At 39.1% G+C, this 24,871-nt stretch overlaps 1 protein-coding gene across 3 annotated transcripts in view; it reads left to right on the top strand.

Moving 5' to 3' along the window:
- Positions 1-264: 264 nt before the first annotated feature.
- Positions 265-24,871, top strand: part of LOC114651852 (C-C motif chemokine 5-like) — a 32,173-nt gene continuing 7,566 nt past the window's right edge. The window contains exons 1-3 of one of the 3 annotated variants that reach the window (XM_028801878.2): positions 265-455; positions 3,441-3,552; positions 7,343-9,264. In XM_028801878.2, the coding sequence (XP_028657711.1) occupies positions 389-455; positions 3,441-3,552; positions 7,343-7,484 (321 nt within the window). In that variant the 5' untranslated portion in view covers positions 265-388 and the 3' untranslated portion in view covers positions 7,485-9,264. Of the gene's footprint in view, positions 456-3,440; positions 3,553-7,342; positions 9,265-24,592; positions 24,812-24,871 lie in introns of those variants that run through there. The other 2 variants (XM_051928224.1, XM_028801879.2) reach the window with 2 other exon arrangements.

Raw genomic sequence — 24,871 nt, forward strand, 5'->3', positions numbered from 1 at the left:
ACTGAATGGGTATATAAATAATGGTTTTGCTATAGTTATGTCACTTCAATATTGAGGAAAATAAAATGCATATTGAGAATAAAATGCATTATGCATACATGTACCTTTCAATATACAGTGAGGTTGACAAAAGTGAGTACCACTAACACTTCCTGCCAGCGCATCAAGTGTTTTTTTAACCTTGTTCATCAGAAGAACACTCATTTTGCAAACGTTTTTTTATTTCCTTTAAACCATTACCTCAGCATCTTATGGGGGAGGTCAAAACAAACAATAAAAAAGCCACTTTGATCAAACCCTTTAAAAGCGGACCAGTTTTGTAGACAGCTCAGTGAAGATTTTGGATGACAGTCAATAGCAGTTGGTCCACGGAAATAAAGAAAAGAAGATGAAATCTCATTTGTTGATTGTTGTGGGTCTTTTTGGAATCATATGCTCAGAAGTGTTTGCTCAAAGTAAGTTTCTGTTTAACATTGATACAGTAAATTGTGAAGGTGCACAGAAGATTTCTGTATTGCCAAGTCTTTCTTTGAAATGGAATCATGTTATTTACAGATATGCTACTAAAGTATATGAGCACTTGGAGCTACTTATTTGTTGAAAATGTGCTATACAAATCAATATTGTTGTTAACTTCTTGTCTGATGGTTATGTGCATATTCAAACCAGCTTCACTAAGTGAGGTTTGTAAGAATGGCATCCCAAGGGTAGTAATAAGCCTGGTCACTGTACAAATGTAATAATTATCCAAAAAAGATGAGGAGTCTTTGAAGATTGTGGAACCACATACAAGAAAATGAGAACAGTCTGTTGGAGGTCTGCTCAGAGTGTAGGCAGCTGCAGGACAGCAAGTGCAAGTCTGAGATGAAAGCAAACGTATAAAGTAGAAACAATGTGGTGGTACAAAAATACTGATCAGAAGAATAGTATGGGTTTAGGTTTGCAAGGAATTTCAGACTAATGTTATAGTATAAAATCAGTGGAGTAAAAATATACCAAAATATGGCATAAAATCAGTGGAGTATGATGTCCTTCCAAATCTTTTTTGTTTATAGTCATTGGAAAATTCATAGATTTATGAAGGTATACGTAAAATACATGTTCCTGCACAAATTAAGTACTGTACTCATAAAAATTAAGTCTTCATAAAAACAGCTTTTAGCAATTGACATTTTTCATCTTCAAAGGCTGCTTTATTTACTTTTCTGCCATCCATCCATTTTCTTAAGTCATATACTTTGTAATGCAAACTTATAGGTAGCTACAGTATAGCCTATGTTATCAGCTGTCTAGGGAGGGAAGGCAAACTCATGGTGCACTTAGAGTTAAGAGGTTAAGATATACTAAGAAGAAGATGCAGAATGTGCAAGTCCCTCACAGACAGTGATTGGGTTAGGGATTAAAATCAAGGGTCCTGCACCTCTAAGGCAGCCGTGCGTCCATATGCATCAAGTGCGTTACAACGGTTGAAGAAAAAGTCTGAATGTGCTTTTTGGACAAAGGCGTGAAACTAGGTTTTCAATATATTTCCTTATAAAATAAATTAATGAACATTTTTATATTTGATTTGCAGGACATTGTTTCAGTGGTTAGTGTTTCTGTGTTGCAGATCCAGTGTCCTTTGTTGAAATCCCATGCACATTTGCTGTCAGCATAGACTTTGTCTCAGTATTCTGCTGGTTATTTTGGTTTTCCTCCAAAAATCCTAATTTTTGACCTGTAAATTAGGTTAACTGTCTACTCTTAACTAACTCTGTGTCAGAATCAGAATCAGAATATCTTTATTGTCATTGTAACAAATACAACGAAATTAGGTGCAGTCCCTGCGGTATCAAAAGATAAATAAATATAATTACAAAAGGATGAGAAAGGATAAGAAGAAATAAGGTAGAACACAAACATTCAACATAAGACCTTAATTGCACATGAACACTATTGCACAAGATGTCATCTATTGCACTGCTGCATTGGAGGTGATTAGGTGGTGACTTGTCAGTGTCTTGTTCAGGGTTGTTTTTTTAAATTGAGCCAAGTGTTGCCAGGTTGATAAAGTTGTTGTTGAGTTTGAGACAATTTTTTTATTTATAATTAATGATACATATAATAGGCCAGCTAAACACTTTTCAAAATCAATAAAATATGATGTGCTACCCTAATCTCCAATGAATGGAGACTGAATGGCACACTACTCCTAGTTAGCTACATTTTGGTATATCAAGTGCTTTGCTCTGTGACTGTGACTCTCTTTCAGGTAAAATGTTTTAATTTACAGAAGGTGATAATAAAGCAAGAAAGAATCTGCAAATCATTTAAAAGCAAAATAAAGTCACTGAAACAGAATTAAAAAGGGGGCAATGCTTTCAGTTAGAGCCAGACGTTCAATTCTCGGGTAGCAATGAATACTTTTGAAAAGGTCATTCTGATTAAAGTTCATGAAAAGTAATTGTTCTTGATAAAGGAGGATAAAACTGGCACAGAAACACAACATTAGAAACAATGTATGTTACTGGGTGTGAAATTTCTATATTATTCTATCTCATATATATTTCTCTTCTGGTTCGTCCTGCTTCCTGTTCAAAAGTGGTCCCGACCACACGCAGCCGACATGGCATTTCATGATTGCTATTCGTCCTCTTCGAAACCCTTCCTCACGCTGCCTGCGGCTTCTCTTCAAAACCAGTCCTGCCCACACGCACCTGACACGGCATTTGCAACGGAACAAGACTCATCGTTACCCGAATACATACAAATATTATTGAGTGCAAACTGATCGCTATCCAAAATTCTGAAACAATCTTCATTCCCAGAATCTCTCTCCTTCCTTCCAACACCAATCTCCCTTTTAAATTTAAACGCACACAATTCCCACTCAGACTCGCTTTCTCCATGACTATCAACAAGTCCCAAGGACAAACGTTTGCAAAGATTTGTGTTAATCTACAACAACCAGTCTTCAGCCACGGTCAGTTGTACGTGGCTTTTTCTAGGGTTAGACCTTTCGACTCATTATCTGTCGTCTCCAACAAAACACCTATTCACAACTGCGTCTTTCAAGAAGTATTTATTTCTTCCTGATTTCTGAATTCCTTTCTCACTGTTTTCCGTTCCTATTCTTACACCGCTGTATGCTACGGCGGGCATCAGCTAGTATGCTATATTATGTTAAAAATAGTTTTGGCCTTAAACTGACCTGATTTCCTTTTGTAATGTGTTCTCAGCTATCAATGCCCTTCAGATTAATGGCAGGCTTTGCTGAACCTTTTCACTAGCTGATATTTTTTCTTATTTGATGTGCAAGATGAAATGTTGTGTCAGATGGGGTTCAAAAGCAGAAGATGCAGTTTACTTATTAAGATTTTATGTGCTAAATATTAATAGGTTTATGCAAAGTTTTCCTTCAAAATAACTTTTGTCATTTTCTTTATATTTTTATATTTTAGATGCTAACAGGCCACAGTCCTGTTGCTTCAAATTCCAAAAAACTCCAATTCCAAGACGCTTTTTTGTTGGCTATGAAATAACTCGGGATGACTGCCCACAGCTAGGTGTAATGTAAGAAATATATTTTCTGTTTTGATAACATTTGAAAAGAATGTTTTTCACACAACTGCAAAGAAATCAGTACTGACAGCAAAGACTCTGTTATAGTTAAATGTTTTTTCATGTTACTCGTTAATTTCATTTACTCTTTTGAATCTTGAGGAACACCTATGCTGACATTTAATCTAAGATAATCTTGCCACATGCAGTATTCTGTGTTTAACAGCAGTTTAAACCCTGAAGACATCTTTTAAATGTTTACCTCTCTAAATCATGACCTTATTTTAATCAAGGGGGGTATTAGAAGAGAGATTAGAATACTGATGTTTATTAATATGCTAATATTACAAATCTCTTAGAACAATATGAATTGAAAGAATGTTTCACTGAAATTCACATCTGCTTCCAAAGTGTGTGGATTGTCTGATTCAAATACAACCATTTGTTAGTCACAAATCTAACGAGAATAGATGCCAATATCTTTTATTGCAAGGTTGTAGACGTTCATTATGTACTTGACATGTAAATGTGTTTTAGCCCAATAAGCCAAAACACATTTTAGAAGCTAAAGACATTCTCTTCATCCAGTCATTCATTATTGGACTGTCTTAATAAAGCACAGAGTTGTTAATGCAGGGATCTTATCCCAGCAGCATCAAGCACATGACAAGGCAGGGCACCAATACATCACAGAGTGTCCCAACACATGCATACACCCACTCTTATACGAATTAAACAAATGCACTTGTCTTTGGGATGTGGGGGGAAAACCAGAGGAAATCCCACAAAGATATAAAGTGAGTGCAGATCCCACATGGACAACATCAGAGCACACATTTAAAAAAAATCTTTCTTAAAAGATTAGCAATGAAAGGTTTTTGTGCAATTTATCAGTGTTCTCAATGCTTAATGGAGAACTGTCAAATTTAAGGTCATTGTACTGACTACACTGAAATGATTATTTATCCTTATGTTAAAAATTGACATTATAGCTTAATTTGGTGTAAGTAACATACTGTACATGAAAGTGTTATTTTACAGTGTTTCCATACTCCTATGTATAAAAAAATCCCTACTCACCACCCCAGTGTATTTTTTAAAGAACAAATGTTCACCCTTTGTTCCTTCAATGTAATGCTTGAACGATGGGCCAAAGTGGTGATACAACATAACACAACACGTAACTACTGACTGACACAGAAGACATCATGACTTTGTTTTAGTAAGATTGAAAATACTTTACTAAATTTGAATGCTGCTAATGTAATCGCTTTCCAAAACTGGTCTACAAAAAAATATTTTTTGTTTGCTTCTGGGGACTTCAGAGCATCTCCAGGGTTTAATAAATGTCCAGACGCCCCCTGGCAGTGGCTACGGGCCCCCACAGGATAAGCTTCCAAACTCTGTTCCCATGGCCCTGACATCAACCAGGGCAGCTGTCCTCTCGTGTCCTGGGGGAGATATTGTTTCTCTCCTGGTCATTCCCTTCTCCAGGAGTCCCGGCTAGGAAAGGGTCCCAGCCATCCGTTACAGTGTGTTTGCAAGCTTTATAAATGAGGGCCCCATCAGACCTCAGCCCATTAGCTTCATATTCATCCTGGATAATCTATGGTGGATTCTGTGTTGGGCCATCCAATCTGTTGAAAGAATCATTCCCATCTGATAATTCCAATGCTCCTTTATCTGAGATGACTTTTCCACATGCAGCAGAGCAGTGGTTCCAAGTGCCACAAGAAGACATCGAGTAGATACTGAGAACATAGTGGATGGTAGCAGATATAAGAGAGGTTTTCAGAAAATTTTTGGTCCAAACTTCAGTTGTGACAGCACACCAGTAATTATTGATTGTCTATAGCATGTCATCTACAACAGTCCTTCTCAGTTTTTGTGCTTTATCTTCCATGCACTGCATAACAGTCATTGAATGGAGTAGTATATCTCTCTCTCACTTAAAACTTTCCAATATTGGCCTCCATACCAACCAGGTATTGCACAAGTTGAATACACAGTAGCCTTCACCAGCCATTGTGTCGTAAGGCCATATATCCGTGCAAAAAAAAACTCCACACATTTATAAACTGCTTTCCTTTTTGTGTTAGTTGTTACTTTTGACATATTTGGCAAGAATGTTAGTTTAGTTTGACCCTTCCTTTCTGCACACACGTGACACTTTAAGCCTGAGGTGTCTGACTTGTGTCCACTGAGCGCTCGCACTTTTGCACATTTATCGCCACAAACAATATCTATGGAATAGTGTAATTAAGCAGACCAAGCTTTACATTTTATATATGTTTTACTTTGTTGCATTCTTAAAATACAGAAAAATATAAACTAGCCTTATAGTGTGTCCACTACTATCCCATTATTAAATTAAAGACAGAATATTGTCAATTAGCACAGAGGCTAGTAATAAGCAGTTGACTCTCTTTGCCATAATGGAATACTTTAGGCTCTGCAGTCCATGACATAATGAAAAAAAAACACTAGTCTGCTGCTATATCAGACATCCCACTTAAAAGATTTACATGCTAGCGCCCATGACATTATTTGTAACATTTTCAATGTGTATACCAAATGAAGAACTGACAGTTCTATTAGTTCTTGTAGACCAACTGTAGATTATTTTGAAATTTGAGTAGGTGTGAAGATACAATACCAGGAGGTCAAAGATATGCCTCATTTTAAAAATGAGATATCTAAACTAAGTAATTTTTACTGAAAAATATTGTATTATTCTTTAAACAAGCCTTCAGCCATTGTGTTTTTCCATTGTGCTTGCTTGTCTAAATGGTAGACATTGCAGGCAGTACACAGAATGGTGTCCCAGTTTGTAACTGTCATCAGTTACTCTTATTGAAGACAACAGATCTAAAGATCTACGGACAGGCTGAAAAATTTGGGCTTTTCTGTTTCATAAAAAGTGAGAATTCATTTTTTCACCTTTGTAGAAAATAGTCATGTGGAACCATTCCTACAAAAGGGTCTTCAGTTGAGATGAATTTTAACAAGTATGTGGACACATAAGAAATAAGTCAGAGGTACCTTCAAAACAGAGTATAGTAAAACAATAAAGAAAGCAGTTCTTTTGTCTTAGTAGTAATTTTGTAGGAGATGCTTATAGTGACACAGCAGAAGAGAATTTCAACCACTTGCTTAAGAAGTTAAAGGTCGCCAATCAAGTATTAGCAGAAAAATAAAACATCAAAAAGTGTAAATGACAATGTGTGAAAAAACAAAAGAAGGTGAGGAGACAATGAACTCTTTTTATAGAAGTGAAATTGTGTTCTTAACTTTACAAAAGATTGTTCATTGATGAGATTGAAGAAAAGGGAAAGAAAGAACATGAAAGAAAGAAATCAACATTCTAAAGAGATGAAATAAATAGAGGAAGTGTTTGAAGGAAACTAATGTGTGATTGTGTTGGGATTAAAGTAAAACAGTGACCCTAAATTAGAACAGAAGAGTATTCTTGTAGTTTTAATTTAGGGAACCTAATAAAAAAAGTATAGATTAAAAATATTGTATTAACAGAGGGCTTGGAAACAAATAACACATTTTCACTAATATTAACCAAAAGTAAGATTAAAATATGCACAAGCAACACGTATAAAAACAAAACAGTTAATCTACACCAGTTCCTCTCAAATGGATGGGGCTAGTATGCTTTTTATGAATGTATTGGATTATGCAGAATCAGTAAATCTTGAAAAGTTGTGTTTCTAACCTTCTTCTCATATGTTCAATGTGAAATAACTTTTACCTGTTTTTTTCATAATGATTACCGTTATGTTCTGCATTACAGACTTATTGCTGCAAATAAAAAAAGAGAAGTGTGTGTCAATCCAAATGATGCTTGGGTCGTAAAGTATGTGAATTACTTTGATCGACTTTCACTCCTGCCAGCCGCAGAAAATGAAGTGATACCAAAGGAAAACACCCAATAAGAGTCTTCTGCAACTCATCAATGCTCTTTTCACATGGTTTCCTTTTTCAGTTATTCAAAATCAGGCAATATATGAATCTAACCAGCATGGCATATTAAAATTCATTAAAGGATCATATTATTCCTTTTCCTTTTTATATACTTTATATTTGTTTTGTATTGATTTTGTCATCTTCCGCTGTACTTTACCTCATAATCCTCCTGTCTTCCGTGCTATACAGTTAGCCAAATACATGCAATATGAGTGTTTTTCATATCTGGTTTATGGTAACAAAAAAACAAAATTTTGCTTGCAATGTTTTTCACTTGGTCAGGGATATGACTATCAGATTAAACATTTTAAAAAAATGCTTTGGCTAATTTGAATATAACTTTCAAGAATGTCTTTGCTTTAAGTAAGGGAATATTTTGGGAACTTTTTTTGAAACTAATATTTGAACAATATCCTTGGCACAAATATTAAGCCACGATAGGTTCAGCTTAAATAAGAATTGCAGACTGCAGAATTAAATATGTTTTAGGAGTCAAAAATTACCAAAACACTGTTATTGTGTTCAAAAGATACAGTCAATATGTAAGCACCCAGTTCCAGCTATTCAGGCCATACCAGCAAATTTGCAGAACCCCCATGAAATATAAATAATCAAATTTGTCAAAAAAAATTAATTGGAATAAAATGTCCAAAGGTCAGCTTACTGATTATATTTATCATCTCTTTTAAGTATTAGTAATTTTAAAAGTTTGCGATTTATGCTGTGTAAACACACAAGTCATAAATACAATGTACTGTTTCTAAAATATGATCATCATTTAAATAATATTAAGTATAGCTCTAAATATGTCTAAGTGTGCCCACTTTCTATCTTTCAAGCTGCAACAGCGTTCCCCTCTCTTTTATTTAAAATTATTTATTGACTTCATATATTTAAATATTATAAAAGATCCCAAGCCCTCTGACACTAGTGTTAGTTTAAAGGGGTTACTTTTACCAACTGCCAAAGAAATTCCGGTAAAAAAGACGCAAATTAGTAGCAGCTGGGCAACCCCATGCAAATTTATTTTAAAAATGCACCTAGTTTTCCAAAAAATGTTGACGGTAAACACGTCCCATTGTTCATCATAGCCTAAGATATGCTAAAATAATGCAAAACTATGCCTCAGGATGTATTATCATTAAATCATTCCCAATTTCTCATTTTAAGAGAAAGGGACTCCCCTATTAACTCCAACCAAATTTGAAGTTCAGACATTCTTGAAATCACGATTTGCACAAGAGGGTAGAGATGTCTGATGGTATACTGAGAAAGCAAAACTGTAACTGGGTAACTGCGTATGACAAGGATGAAAGGGTGAATTACAACTATCTCTCCTAAAATCAAAAAATCTTTGAGTACTTTTCTCCACTTAAAAAACATCCAGTTATTTTACGAGTTTGTCTTAATAAATCATTTACTTTGTCATCTTTTCATGTTTTAATAGACTGAAGGAGTCTGTATGATTGAAAGTGTACCTGTTTAAAGGACTACAGTAATACAACAATTGTTTCGAGACACACAGTGTTCTCTGTTTAGTGAATCTGAGTTTGCATTTTTGGTCAAATATGTATGACAGTAATTAAATATGGCTATGAAAAATTTGCAGAGTGTAAAGTCACAAATGTTTGCCAATGAAAAGATGGCAGAGTTGAATATCGTGAATGTTTGCTTCTTTGTCTTTATTTGTATATATACTGTATTATAGCATATCTTTCAAGAACTAATAAAGAAACTTCTTGGCTTAAATGTTTAGCATTTTCATGTTCTGTACAGTTTATGGTACCTGGAGCCTATTAGTTTAATATCCATAGGTAGCCTAACATGAACATCTTTGTGATATGGGAAAACAAATTATGTCAGGAGAAAATGGGTGCATACCTATTTTACTACTGTAGGTTTTATAGTTTACTTCTGGAAATTATTCCTGGATGATGGCTACCTACATTTCAAAAAAAGTTAATACATGTCCCTAGTCTATACTGTATATCATTTAGTAAGTAATAATAAACCAAAACCAAATGATTCGAAGGCCCTGTCACAGTACACATTATTGTAGCATTCTTCATTACGTTAATCTTAGAGACTCAGGAGCAGTCAAGGTGCACTGCCATAACCACCACTCAAATAGCCTAACATACCCTGTGACTCAGTCAACCCAGTCTCGACTTACCCCAGCAAGATCTAACAGGTTAGATTTTGTCATAGGTTATAGGATTTGAGTGTGTGTGAGTTGACAACTAATGAGCACTCACCTGGAAGTACAACACATAAAATGCTGCCTTAAGGAATAAGGATCATGGAAGATTTTGGACGTTGCAAAGAGAAGAAAGGCTCACGTGTGTAATGTCTCATGTTTCATGTATCACAACAGAATGAAAAAAGGAAAAAAATAAAGAGGCAAGATTTTGGCTGAATATTCACCATACCTTGAAAGCATTCATAAAGTATGGGCTCTGTCAGGCAGTACATTATTGGATGTCAGAAAAAGGGGTGAGTTTGCATTACTTTGGAAATCTAAAACTGTGCTAGAAAGTGATCACAAAGTCATCTAATTTGTTGTCTCGGACAATGAGAATAGCAACTTCATCCATCAATTTTGACTTCATCTCTGACTAGAGCATGTGAAATGTGTCACTTTAGACATAAGGTCATGGAAGGGTCTTATTCTTCTTTTCTTTTCCCATTTATCATTTTTTGTTAAGAATAAACTTGAATACATATGGTTCTGAACAACTGAGCATGAAATAGAAGGACAATATTTCTTATTAGATTGAAATTCTGCTTCACTACCATACAAACCCACCTGGAGACTATGAAATGGGGTAATTGCTTGTATGGTTGTTGCTCAAAGATACAGAAGCATTTAGAGGGTTTAATAAAGAACTAATATGCTAGCTGGTGGACAACATTGATTAGAACCTTATTAAGGAGTGATATTGGGAGTATACTTTATACAGGCATATCTCAAGCAAAGACATGCTTTATTTATTGGTGGTTAAATAAGGTATTAATTGTTTTTTAGAGAGGTCACATTACTATAGCCATAATTTCTGTAAGAGGGAACTCATAAAGACCTTTTGTTTATCACCTGGCTGTGTGAGACTATTTAAGGAGGTATCAGAACTTCAGGTTGGAACAGTGCTTTTAGCCAACAGCCCAAGAGCTCTGCAGGGTGTCTGCTATTCCTGGATATGAGGTTGGTGGATAAAAGGCTGTGAAAAAACAGAGCACAGGAGTCTTACATTAGATGAATACAACACACCACTTACAAGGACTAAAGCAGCCAAGGATTTTCTGAAGAAAAACATGAAGGTGAGAAGATGTAATTTGATTGTGATTTTGAGGTGTACAGGAGGCTGAGTCCAGTGTAAGGAAGGCATAGCAGGGCTATTTTTGTTTTTGTTTTTGATTTTTGCTTATTTGATACCTTTGTTCCTTTATATACACATAAGGCAATAAGACACTTGGAATGTATGCAAAGCTTGGCACATTCAGTACAGATTTGCAACATTCAGATGCTTAACAAATTCTTCAGTGTTGTCAAACTAGTTGAAATTGCATAAATCCAATACTTGGCATTTTGGCCTATAGGAGGAAACCACCACACCCCCCTACACCGAATGTAACAGATTGAATTGCTTTGTTAATTCAGAGATGGGTAATGACAAGAATCAAAGTATAATCTATATATATAATTCACTAAGCCGGGAGACAATTAGCCACCCATGGAAAGCATGCCGGAAGGGGCGTGGATTCAATAAACCGCCGACAAGTAAGACGCCAATGGCGCACTCAGGAAGGAGCCACGCCTACCAACTCTTAGACCATTGGATACGACGAAAAAAATCACAGAGCCACGCCCACCAACTCGGACGCGACGCCTCGGAAAACATGCCGTCATTTCTGTTTGTCTGTGCCACAGTCCACTTGCAGCTCTGAGCCACGTTGACTTTTCATTAGTCAACCTCAGTGGAACCTTGGTTCACACAGAGGCAGCGCCAGAGAGAGACAGAAGCACACACAGGCAGCGCGAGAGAGAGAGCCACGCACACACAGGCAGCGCCAGAGAGACAGAGGCGCATACACATGCACACACACAGAGGCAACGCCAGAGAGAGACAGAGGCACACATAGGCAGCGCGAGAGAGAGAGCCGCGCACACACACACAGAGGCAACGCCAGAGAGAGACTGAGGCACACACAGGCAGCGCAAGAGAGAGCCGCGCAATCCTTTAAAACTGAAGTTAAAACACAATGAAGGAAGCAGTCTTTAAAAACCAATAAGCCCTGTGCCTCTTTTTCATTAGCGTCTCACCTGCTTCAGGCCCTGCAACAGTCGAGACGCTCTCTCTGCAGCTGACCTTCTCTGTGCCTGACTCCACTACTGTCAGTCACCTGATTAAAAATGGCCTTTTGAAGGGGAGCTATGGACCCGCTATACCACAGGAACACATTGCCTTCGAGCCTGCTCTCGCTCACTCTAACGTACCGGCTTTCTCTCTCTCTCTCCTCACTCGCTCACATACTGCACAGGGGAGAAATGCCCGAAGCACGAGTCTACCCAGAAACTGTTTCAGCCACACTTCCACGCCACTCGCTACTGTGAGTGCGATGATTATTTATTTAAAAATGGGCTTTTGAAGGGGGGCTGTGGACCCGCTATACCACAGGATCACCTGTGACATTGCCTTCACATTGTTTTCCTTTTATTTATGATCCTGTTGAGCAGATCAGACACCCAGGCAAACAACACTGAATAATCAATAGCTCCAACTACTTTGCCCGCCCCCACTCCTCACCTGAGTCGGTTTCGTCTGTGTTCAGCAGTGTTTCCCAAACTCGGTCCTGGTGAACCCCTGTGGCTGCAGGGTTTTGTTCCAACCAGATTCCTAATCATTAATGCCGGTGAAACTCATCCGGGATAAGTCGGTTTTTCAAACGCAGCCGTGTAGCAGATTAGTCTAGCAGGATGTAATAATCCGAGATGAATGCGCGCCTCCGCGCTGAGTGGAAACACAATGTATATTGCTGCAACAAAATGATGAAAGAACGGGCGCATTTTTTTCACACAAGCTGAGTGGGTGGGTGTTAGTTAGTTAATTAGCAACTCGAAGGATTTCAAGATATAATATACACAAGAGGTAACACTGCAAAAGCGGCCCAAACCAGAAAAGACGGCTGGCAAATTAAACGCGTGTGCATTGTACTTACTGAAAGCAGCGTTACGGATTTTGCAAATGTTCATTTTTTTCCCTCTGCTTAAAAAACATTGAAAAAGCGGCGCGGATTGGTTTGCAGCGTGTAAAACAGTTTGTTTGTCGCGGATAATTTGCTATCCACACAGGGAGGAACTGGGAAGCGAACCCACAATCTTCCACTGTCTCCTTACTGCAAAGCAGCCGTACTACTACTGCGCCACAAGGCAGTTAAAGAATACACCGGGCCGCATGTTCATTTTTTCCCCTGTGCTTAAAAAACATTAAAAAACTGTTTCTCAACTGTGACTCTGGAACAACTCAGTACGCGAAAAGCGGACAGAACCGCAAACAACAATGAAAACTCTACGTGACTCACAGGTAGTGATGGGCCGCTTGATACTCAGGTTTCGACACAGTGTCGAGCTTTCGAAGCACTGCAGATTTTAATACTTGATCGAATAATGACATCTGTGATTTAAGGATTTCACATTTTCTTTCTCAAATGTGTTCACCTATATCATGGCAAAGTAAAGGGATAAACCTTTATTTTCTGTCTACTCTGTTTTAATTAAGACAGACCAAAGAAAAAATTTAAGGCTATTAACTGTGATCTCAAGAAAAGATCGGGGTTAATTATAATACTAATAACAGGAGCGATTATAATGATACAGTGCAAAAGTAAATACTAATTGAAACAGCCGGGAATGCATGAGGTGAGGCATCTTATTTTGTTTAACTCTTGCTATCGTATAGTGCATTCTGCCTGTCGGCGTTAGTTATATTTATATTTTTTAGACATCACATACTACAAGCTGCTGACGAACCCTTCTCTTCGTTGTCAGTCTGTAGCTACGAAAAAATAAAAGCAATACGACTTTTAACAGACGTCATTGAAGTGTATCATAAGTTTCTGTAACGTTAATGAAAATGGCCAGGAGGTGTCACGAGAGAGGTGAGTGTCAAATGCTTCGAAGCTTCGATACGATTTCCGACACAATTGCTTCAAATGTGTTGATGCTTCGCGAGGCTTCACCCTGCCCATCACGACTCACAGGTTACTGAACGAGAAATCAGCAGACTAGCATGACGGATGGGGCGTAATGGGTGTCCTTCCCCTCTCCTCCGGATTTTTCAAATGTTAATTTTTTCCCTGTGCTTAAAAATCATTAAAAAAGCGGCCTGATTATGCAGCGTATAGTACACCGCGGGTTGGCTAGTTATTTATACTTCTAGCTTGGGGATAGGGTAAAGTGCATCCAGAAAGTATTCACAGTGCATCACTTTTTCCACATTTTCTTATGTTACAGCCTTATTCCAAAATGGATTAAATTAATTTTTTTCCTCAGAATTCTGCACACAACACCCCATAATGACAATGTGAAAAAAGTTTACTTGAGGTTTTTGCAAATTTATTAAAAATCAAAAAACTGAGAAATCACATGTACATAAATATTCACAGCCTTTGCTCAATACTTTGTCGATGCACCTTTGGCAGCAATTACAGCCTCAAGTCTTTTTTAATATGATGCCACAAGCTTGGCACACCTATCCTTGGCCAGTTTCGCCCATTCCTCTTTGCAGCACCTCTCAAGCTCCATCAGGTTGGATGGGAAGCGTTGGTGCACAGCCATTTTAAGATCTCTCCAGAGATGTTCAATCGGATTCAAGTCTGGGCTCTGGCTGGGCCACTCAAGGACATTCACAGAGTTGTCCTGAAGCCACTCCTTTGATATCTTGGCTGTGTGCTTAGGGTCATTGTCCTGCTGAAAGATGAACCGTCGCCCCAGTCTGAGGTCAAGAGCACTCTGGAGCAGGTTTTCATCCAGGATGTCTCTGTACATTGCTGCAGTCATTTTTCCTTTATCCTGACTAGTCTCCCAGTCCCTGCCGCTGAGAAACATCCCCACAGCATGATGCTGCCACCACCATGCTTCACTGTAGGGATGGTGCCAGGTTTCATCCAAACGTGACGCCTGGCATTCACACCAAAGAACTCAATCTTTGTCTCATCAGACCAGAGAATTTTGTTTCTCATGGTCTGAGAGTCCTTCAGGTGCCTTTTGGCAAACTCCAGGCGGGCTGCCATGTGCCTTTTACTAAGGACTGGCTTCCATCTGGCCACTCTACCATACAGGCCTGATTGGTGGATTGCTGCAGAGATGGTTGGCCTTCTGGAAGGTTCTCCTCTCTCCACAGAGGACCTCTGGAGCTCTGACAGAGTGACCATCGGGTTCTTGGTCACCTCCCTGACTAAGGCCCTTCTCCCCTGATCACTCAGTTTAGATGGCCGGCCAGCTCTAGGAAGAGTCCTGGTGGTTTCGAACATCTTCCACTTACGGATGATGGAGGCCACTGTGCTCATTGGGACCTTCAAAGCAGCAGAAAGTTTTCTGTAACCTTCCCCAGATTTGTGCCTCGAGGCAATCCTGTCTCGGAGGTCTACAGACAATTCCTTTGACTTCATGCTTGGTTTGTGCTCTGACATGAACTGTCAACTGTGGGACCTTATATATACAGGTGTGTGCCTTTCCAAATCATGTCCAATCAACTGAATTTACCATAGGTGGACTCCAATTAAGCTGCAGAAACATCTCAAGGATGATCAGGGGAAACAGGATGCACCTGAGCTCAATTTCGAGCTTCAGGGCAAAGGCTGTGAATACTTATGTACATGTGCTTTCTCAGTTTTTTTATTTTTAATAAATTTGCAAAAACCTCAAGTAAACTTTTTTCACGTTGTCATTATGGGGTGTTGTGTGTAGAATTCTGAGGAAAAAAATGAATTTAATCCATTTTGGAATAAGGCTGTAACATAACAAAATGTGGAAAAAGTGATGTGCTGTGAATACTTTCCGGATGCACTGTATGCTGCTCATAAGGGTGTACAAATGCCCTATCAGACTTTATTGATGGAAGCAAAAATTTACATTAGAACAGAAATAGAATGGGGGTTCTAACTACAACTGTAATTTGTCCAACATCCTTTCTAGATTTGTGGGCTGGTACTCACTGGAACTCAGTACTGGCACTTCTTCCAATTTCAACACAGAGTACTAGCACCCCCTGTCCTGCTCTTTGATTGACTGTCACAAGAACACAAAGATGCAGAGTTTAGTGGTACAGAATGTTGAAAGATGAAATGGGGTTTTGTTGCTCCTGTGCTTTGTACAGCCATGGCTACATTCAAGACTCTTCCCTGGGGGTTGAGGTGGGACCCTTGCTAGAGTTGGGAGCAAATGGGCAAAAACTTTGTGGCAGGCAAAAAGATGGTAAGGCTTTAGTAGGGTCTTCGCAGGCTTGAGATAAACAAGTGATATTTTAAGGAGATGAGAACTCAGTGAGCTGGAGGGGATAGCAGGTTACTTTGCTATCTCTGCAGATTAGCTAGAACCTTGGGATCTGTTTGAAGTTACCTCAGGTAGGTGATTAGGATTTCTCTCTCTCTCTCTCTCTCTCTCTCTCTCTCTCTCTCTCTCTCTCTCTCTCTCTCTCTCTCTCTCTCGCTCTCTCCCTCTTCTTAGTTGTATAATCCAAAAAGTAAAAGTCTTTAGCAAATTAAATAATGCCTGTCTCTAAGGACACAGGGTCAGTCACACATCAAAACAAGCAGTGCTTGAAGTGGGCAGGTACTCACTGCTACACACTACTGGCACCTCTTTGAATTTCAGCACAGAGTACCAATGCTTTTCAGGAGTGTACTTTTTCACATATGTTCGTGAAACATGTTCTTTGATCCAATGTTTGTGTAACCTGGTGCAAAATACATCATGTGGGACGCCCAACACTCCCCCACCGCACTCTTTAATTGACTGTCATTGACATCGAAGATCAAAGTTTCATCATTTTCACCTTTTCTTATTGTACCGATTCATTATTCTCCCAGCTTTTCAACCAAGTGTTAATGTATCCCAGCATTCAGAGCTTCACAAGAGACTTCCTCCCCCACTCTTTGAGTGATTGTCACTACATCACCATAAAGAGTTTGAGAATTTGCTCAGAGTCACATACTGAGTTAGCACTTTGAAATAAACTACCACTGTTGTGGTTTCCAGTCCATCACCTGTGCCACTACATAAGAATCCAGAAAGTAATGGAAGTAAGGAAATAACAAGCCAAGAATACTAAACACTGTAGCCATAAAACGTAAACAGCTGTTCTGACTGTTTACAAGATTTTGTCAGGTTGCAATAAGGAATCTTCATGTATTTAATGAGGACTTTTGTACATTGATCAACACTAAAAACTATCTAACATCAAAGAGCAAAAAAAACTATGAATGATAGATTAAGTAATATCAATAAAAATTTATAATTTTGCAAGTATTCAATATTGCCATGCAGCCAGGTGACTGCTTTTACTATTTTCTAAGAGAACTAAACAACTAAATCAAGCCCATTTTTGTGTAATTAATATTGTTTCTGGCGGAATGAAGTGCATGCTTTATTTAACCAACTACTATTAGATAGATAGATAGATAGATAGATAGATAGATAGATAGATAGATAGATAGATAGATAGATAGATAGATAGATAGATAGATAGATAGATAGATAGATAGATAGATAGATAGATAGATAGATAGATAGATAGATAGATAGATAGAAGATTGAAGAGTGACATAGTGTGCGGGAGGAACGATATCCTCAGTCTGTCAGTGGAGCAGGACATTGACAGCAGTCTGTTGCTGAAGCTGCTCCTCTGTCTGGAGATGACACTGTTTAGTGGATGCAGTGGATTCTACATAATTAATAGGAGCCTGCTGAGCGCCCGTCGCTCTGCCACGGATGTCAAACTGTCCAGCTCCATGCCTACAATAGAGCCTGCCTTCCTCACCAGTTTGTCCAGGCGAGAAGCGTCTTTCTTCTTAATGCTGCCTCCCCAGCACACCACCGCGTAGAAGAGGGCGCTCGCCACAACCGTCTGATAGAACATCTGCAGCATCTTATTGCAGATGTTGAAGGACGCCAGTCTTCTAAGGAAGTATAGCCGGCTCTGTCCTCTCTTGCACAGAGAATCAGTATTGGCAGTCCAGTCCAATTTATCATCCAGCTGCACTCCCAGGTATTTATAGGTCTGTACCCTCTGCACACAATCACCTCTGATGATCACGGGGTCCAGGAGGGGCCTGGGCCTCCTAAAATCCACCACCAGCTCCTTGGTTTTGCTGGTGTTCAGATGTAGGTGGTTTGAGTCGCACCATTTAACAAAGTCCTTGATGAGGTTCCTATACCCCTCCTCCTGCCCACTCCTGATGCAGCCCATGATAGCAGTGTCGTCAGCGAACTTTTGCATGTGGCAGGACTCCAAGTTGTATTGGAAGTCCGATGTATATAGGCTGAACAGGACTGGAGAAAGTACAGTCCCCTGCGGCGCTCCTGTGTTGCTGACCACAATGTCAGACGTGCAGTTCCCGAGACGCACATACTGAGGTCTGTTTGTAAGATACTCCACGATCCATGCCACAAGGTATGAATCTACTCCCATCTCTGTTAGCTTGTCCCTAAGAAGCAGAGGTTGGATGGTGTTGAAGGCGCTAGAGAAGTCTAGAAACATAATTCTTACAGCACCACTGCCTCTGTCCAAGTGGGAGAGTGATCAATGTAGCATATAGATGATGGCATCCTCCGCTCCCACCTTCTCCTGGTATGCGAACTGCAGAGGGCCGAGGGCGTGGCGTACCTGAGGCCTCAGATGGTGAAGCAGCAGCCGCTCCATGGTCTTCATCACATATGACGTCAGAGCGACAGGCAGGAAGTCTTTCAGCTCACTAGGACGTGATACCTTTGGGACTAGGGTGATGCAAGATGTTTTCCAAAGCCTCGGGACTCTCCCCTGTTCCAGGCTCAGGTTGAAGATGCACTGTAGAGGACTCCCCAGCTCCAGCGCACAGACCTTCAGCAGTCATGACGATACTCCATCTGGACCCGCTGCTTTGCTGGCACGAAGTCTCCTCAGCTCTTTGCTCACCTGCGCTGCTGTAATTGTGGGTGGGGATGTCTCTCCTATACTGGTATCAGCAGAAGGATGGGAGGAGGGTGTAGTACTCCGAGGTGAGAGTGGATTAGGGTGGTCAAACCTGTTAAAGAAGTTGTTCATTTGGTTTGCTCTCTTCACATCTCTCTCGATGGTGGCACCCCACTTTTAGCTGCAGCCAGTGATGATCTTCATCCCATCCCACACTTCCTTCATGCTGTTATTCTGCAACTTCTGCTCCAGCTTTCTCCTGTACTGCTCCTTCGCCACCCTGAGCTGGACTCTGAGTTCCTTCTGCACGCGCTTGAGCTCATGCTGATTATCGTATATAACTAAAATAACTATTGGTGGATGACTATTATGCACTTTATTATCCAGGTGAAAATTCCTATTTATTTATGTAGCCTCTGACTTTTACTTATTCAAATTGTAATTAATTCCATTTTGCTCAGCAATATACGTAAACTGTGTACAGTATATTCTATGTGCTAATGTGGTTTAGATATGTACTAGGGGGCTCCGCCCCCTGCTCGCTTCGCTCGCCAACCCCTGGCGTTGGGACATGACAAAGAGTGAGATGTATGAATTAGATATAGAATTGTGTGCAGCTTTGGGTGATGCGCATAGAAATAACAAATATAGTGTTTGGCATATATTAATGTTTTATTGGAATGTGCTCCATGATGTCAGCATCCCGATTAATGTAGTCCAGCAGCGATTTGTATTTATTGGCTCTAAGTGAAGGCTGGTTGTTTTTTATCCACTGCAGATCATTTGATTCCGCTCGAACATAAACGTCAACGATGTATTGTTGAGTCAGCTTTCCTGCATTGAGTAATGGATTAAAGTCGTCCCTTACTGAGAGTGTGTAGGAGAAATATTCTTTCATGGATACACGTGATCGTCTCTGTGCCTGCTGTTTTTTAATTCTTGAAATTGTAGCACTCCATCCTTCCTGTCCAGTTGTAAATAATATGGGGTATGTTAAAGTATTAAGAAGCGGAAAGCAAATGTCTATGCGTTGGAATGTAGGTGTGTTGTTTTTATCAGGACGTAAATGTAGAACAATATCTCTGTGAAATGGAGGCTCACCATCTTTACTTTGAAAGACAATTGCCACTTCATTAACGACGGGCAGATTGTATCGTCTTGAATCTTGTTCTTTGTCCTTTATCAAGACCAAAGCAATTGTAGTTGCCGCTATAACTTCTGCATTTGCTTTTGTGTTTGCCTCCTTTTCAACTTCATGTAGCATTTTTATAGACTTAGCTAATGGGTGATTGTTTATGACATGAGTGACGTTTCTCATTATAGGTTCCGTGCATTGTTTGTTTTCAGGAAGGTTCATGCGTTGATATCTAGGATGAAGATTTGTGCATATTTGCGTTGTTGATTTGTTTCAGGGTGCACTGTTCCAATGCGATGCAATATTTGTCCACATATGCGAAAGCAGTATGGGCCATTGCCTTTTGGTGGCCTGATATGTACTCCGGTAGATGCAAAAGCAAATGAACTATTGTAGGATGTAATGTAGTTCATAAAGTTTTTACTTTCAGGTACATCGTTAGAAGCCTCTTTAGATATTCAGGATATGAATGTAAAGTAGGCAGTCTAATCTGACCTTTTTGATAACAACGTGTAAATTCATTATTTGTATTGCCAGTTGTTTCTTCTGTGAAGTTAAGTGAATGACAATGATTGCAAATGACATTCATTAATCCCAATGAATTTTCCTCAATAGTGGATTCCTTATTGAAGGCGTTTTCAGCCATTTGGCGTAAGCGTTTAACAGGTGTGTGGCGTTGATGTCCGGGCATGTTTTGCTTTTTTGCGTTTGATTGCCTTTTTGTTGCATGTCCATTATTTGTGACGCGCTATTTTTTTCTTTTTTTTTCTTCGCCTCCGCTTTGCGCAAAGTCCGTTTCAGTCTACGCTGTGCATTGTTTGTATCGAGCCTTGTCCGTTTTTGTATGTCGGTCATTTGAGCTTTGTGCTTTTCGCGTCTTGCTTTTTTTTTTCTGTCAGTTCATTTGCGCTTTGCACACGTCTCCGTTCATTTATTCTGTCTCTTAGCTCCCTTTTTTGTATGTCTGATACGCGAGCTCTTTCGGTTTGAAATCGTGCTTCTTTCGATGCAGCACTTTGACACGCGAATCGTTTTGTACCCGTGACCGTGTATTCATGACTTGTTTCTTTCTCAGCATGCGAAATATGGATAAGTAATAAGGAGGATCACACTCACTGTTAATATGTATCCTTTTCTGCAGTTGAACGGTTAAATAGTGCTTTATTGAAAGGACATCCACCTATGCTGACACCTATGCCGACACCTATGCTGCCTATTGTGAAGGTGTTGACGTTCACTTTAGAATATGTGGCTTTGGGTGTCACTTCTTATGGATGTGTGGGGGGGATTGTTGTTGCGCGAGCGTCTTCTTTCTTTTTGTGTTCCTGTGTCTTGTTTGAATCCCCCTCTTTGTGTGTGTCCCGTCCCTTGCTTGTAGGGTCTATGGGGTGGTTTTGTGTTCTTTTTGTTTGTCTTCCATGGGCTTGATGAATCCCCCTCTTGGTGTGTGTCCTGTCCCGTCCCGTCCAGTGCCTGTCATGGGGGGGGGTGTGGTCGTGCCCTGCTGTTGTGCGCTCGTCTGTTCTTTTTTTTTGGTGTGTTTAGTTTCGTGTGCAATGTGTTTCGTGCTTTGCCCGCGTTTGACTACTCTTTTATGTGCCTTTTCCTTTTTTTGGTGCTTGTTGCGCCTCATTTCTGTGACTACTTTTTGTATGTGCTCACTCCTATTTTCTGTGGTCTTGTCCGCCTCTCGCGGCCCCTCATCCGCCTTTGTCGCCCTCTTTTGTCCGCCTTTCTCCGACTCTCGCGGACTCTTTTTGCGCCTGCGCCTCTCGCGGACCCTCATCCGCCTCTCTCGCCCTCTTTTGTCCACCTTTCTCGGCTCCTCAGCCGACTCTCACGGACTCTTTTTGCACCTGCGCAGTACGTCTTTTTGCAGCTACGGCCCATTGCCAGATGTGCCTGTGTCCATCATCCGGTTTAGCATTCTCGGTTAGTAATATGGATAATCTCTCTATTATAATTAAAAAATCCTGGGACGAGACTTGACTTTTTCAGACAGATACTTTCACATCCTGTGAGAAGAAACTTTGTGCCAAGAAATTTAACCAGGCTGGAAATAAAAGACAAAGAGAAGATGACAAAGTAAAATGTTATAAAGAATTCAAAAACGTTGGTGCGATACACATGCAGAGCAGGTTAGAGATAATGAAAGTATTAAAATTCAAAAGTCTCAAAAAGATGATAGTAAAGATCGCATTAGCACAAACAAACAGAAATTATTACTCGGTGAAATAACGGAACAGCGAAATGAGATTGAATATATTGTTTGGATTAAATCTTTAAGTTGGAAAAAGATTTGTTGTTTGATGAAAGTGAAATCCATATATGCGAGCAGCAGAGATACAATGTGGCTGATGAGCGAAGCCCCTAGTAAAATTTTTTTAAAAGTTTAAACTGTAATGACCTAAAATTTTGTACTCTAATTTGAAATAAGACATGTATTACTTTTTTCACTTTTGTATATGTATATCTGTTAATGTAAATGTTATGCTTGGTTTTACTGTTTTGTTTTTTTTTTACAAAGATTATTAATTTGGTGGTTGTTATTTGCATTGCATATGAATATCTTGTGTTTCCTCCCACAGTTGTATAGGTTAGTTGGATCTGTAGTACTAAATTGGCCCGAGAGTTTTTATGTGTATCTGGGGTGTGTGTGTGTTTCTGCGTGGGTGTTTGTGCATGTGCGTGTATGTGTGTGTGAGTGAGTGGGCCCTGTGATATACTGGTGACCCGCTTGATATTACAATGTTGAACTCTTGCGCCCTGAGACCCTGAAATGGCCGATAGGTTTGAAAATGTTATGTTATGTTATGAATATTAGAGATGTTATTTATTTATTTATTATTTATGCCTGATAATGCATTCTAGAAACAGAACCCAGATAAACTGACCTGTGCAGGCTCTGGGACTCTTGTTACTCCCTTAATGTGTGTGCCTTGTTCAAAATTTAGAGCAAGTGCAATTTGTAAAACTCCAGATATGGAATTCTTAGATTCCATAGTGACATTGCTGAAAAAACAAAATCACTTCCATAAATGCACACTCATTAAATGAGTCAAACCATTACATGGAAGGTTCTCTAATGAATCCATAACAATAATAAACCAGAATAGTGTAATACAAATTATGCATACTATACAGACCTACTGCTGCAAGGCTGAATAAGTTAAAAATCTTTTTATATATTCTTTTGTACTGTACATCTTGTAGTCTTGTAAACCATAATGTAATTAAACTTTCACCTAGTACCTGTGTGGAGTTTTTCTTCTTTTTTATTTTATTATACTATTTTTACTCTGTAGCACTTTGGGATTGCTAAAATATAAAGTGCAATATAAATAAAAAAAAAAAAAAAAAAAAAAAAAAATAATGTGCGTTTCAGGCCAATCTGAGATCCAGTAAAAAAAAAAAAAATGTAGGCATCTGTTTTGTCTTGGTAGAGTAATATATACTGGTCTACTTTCCCCTATTGTAGTGTTAATATGTAGCATTTGTCAGAATGCCTCAAATCCCACAGACTTACCACTGTTGATAAGGTATTATAGTATATAATTTATCCCCACCACCTCCCTTCTATATCTATAGGCAATTAGGTGTAGTAAAAAGACAAGCAGGAGTTAAGTTACAGATTAAATAATGTATTATTGATAATATTCATGAATAATAACAATATGCAAAGAACATTTGAATATTGGCAACCATACAACCTGATTAAATGGTGATGTGTAGTTTCAGGCGGCACACAGACTTGTAATTTAAAATGTCTCTAGTTAAGGCATCATTGGTGCTCAGCTTTCTTCAGAACAGACCGCAAGCCTGTTCAATATTGCTGCCGAGCTGTGCTCTTCATCAGAGGTTAGTAAGAGAGATATGCTTCTTCATGATCAGTGGTTAGTAAGAGGGAGAGAATGTGGTTGAATAAGCAGATTTATAGATTCTCTGTCCAACCCCTACAGCCAATAGGACATCATGGTACTTAAAAGCTTCTGATCCAAGCCAATTCCAAACAGCCATACTTCAGACCAATGGGGGACTACATCATCTAAAAACCTGCCACCCCCAAGACCATATGTCTTTATGGCTTTCTTGGGGGGGTTGAAAGACTTTAGCAGAGAAACACTCTGCCAAACTGGTTTAAGGCACATCCTCCCCCAACTCTGTCGTAAAATTCAAAAAGACCCATTCCTAAAGGGGGGGGGGGGGGGGGGGGGTAAACACTTACTAATGTAACACTAAATTACATTGCTTTGCCTAAACTACAAATAAAGACATACAAAATATTTATCAAGTTATACTGTATGCAAAATCTTACATCACAACAGCGTCTGTGTGAGTGTGTCCTGTGATGAGTTCTGTCTTGTGCGCAGTCCATTTTCTCACAATATCCATGACTCTGAAGCAGGATTAGAATGTCTAACACCCTGTTCAATGTGTGTTCCCACTACAAGACCAGTGTGGCCAAGAAAGGCAGTAAAATAAATAAGCATGTAAGTAAATGGATGGATACTAACAGGATGGATGGATGGGTATTTGTATAACAATGCCATTGCAATATTGATGAAAAACAATGTAAATTTCAAAGAGTAAAACATTTCATTATAATTATATTATATTATAATAATGGAGCTTTTTTTATAATTACTTTTCAATATAAAGTGTGGTTAACAAGACTTCCTGCAAAAGCCCTGTGTGCTTTTTTTAACCATACTCATCAGAAGAGCACTCATTTTGAAGATGCATTTTTTTCCATTAAACTGTTGTCTCAACCTCTTATGGGGGAGGCAAAGGAAACATTACATTTTAAGAACCACAAAAAAAACCTTTGATCAAACCCTTTATAAGGTGGCCAGGGTCCTACACAGCTTAGTAGAGATTCTGGGTACTAATCAATAGCATCCAGTCTACTAATATAAAGAAACGAAGATGAAATCTCACTTCTTGACTGTTGTGGTTCTTCTTTTTGGAACTCTGTGCCCAGAAGTGTTTGCTCAAAGTAAGTTTCTATTTTAACATTTATGCTGTAAATTATAAAAGTGCACTCAGGATTTCAGGA

Source organism: Erpetoichthys calabaricus, chromosome 5, assembly GCF_900747795.2.
Source record: "Erpetoichthys calabaricus chromosome 5, fErpCal1.3, whole genome shotgun sequence".
Lineage (NCBI taxonomy): Eukaryota > Metazoa > Chordata > Cladistia > Polypteriformes > Polypteridae > Erpetoichthys > Erpetoichthys calabaricus.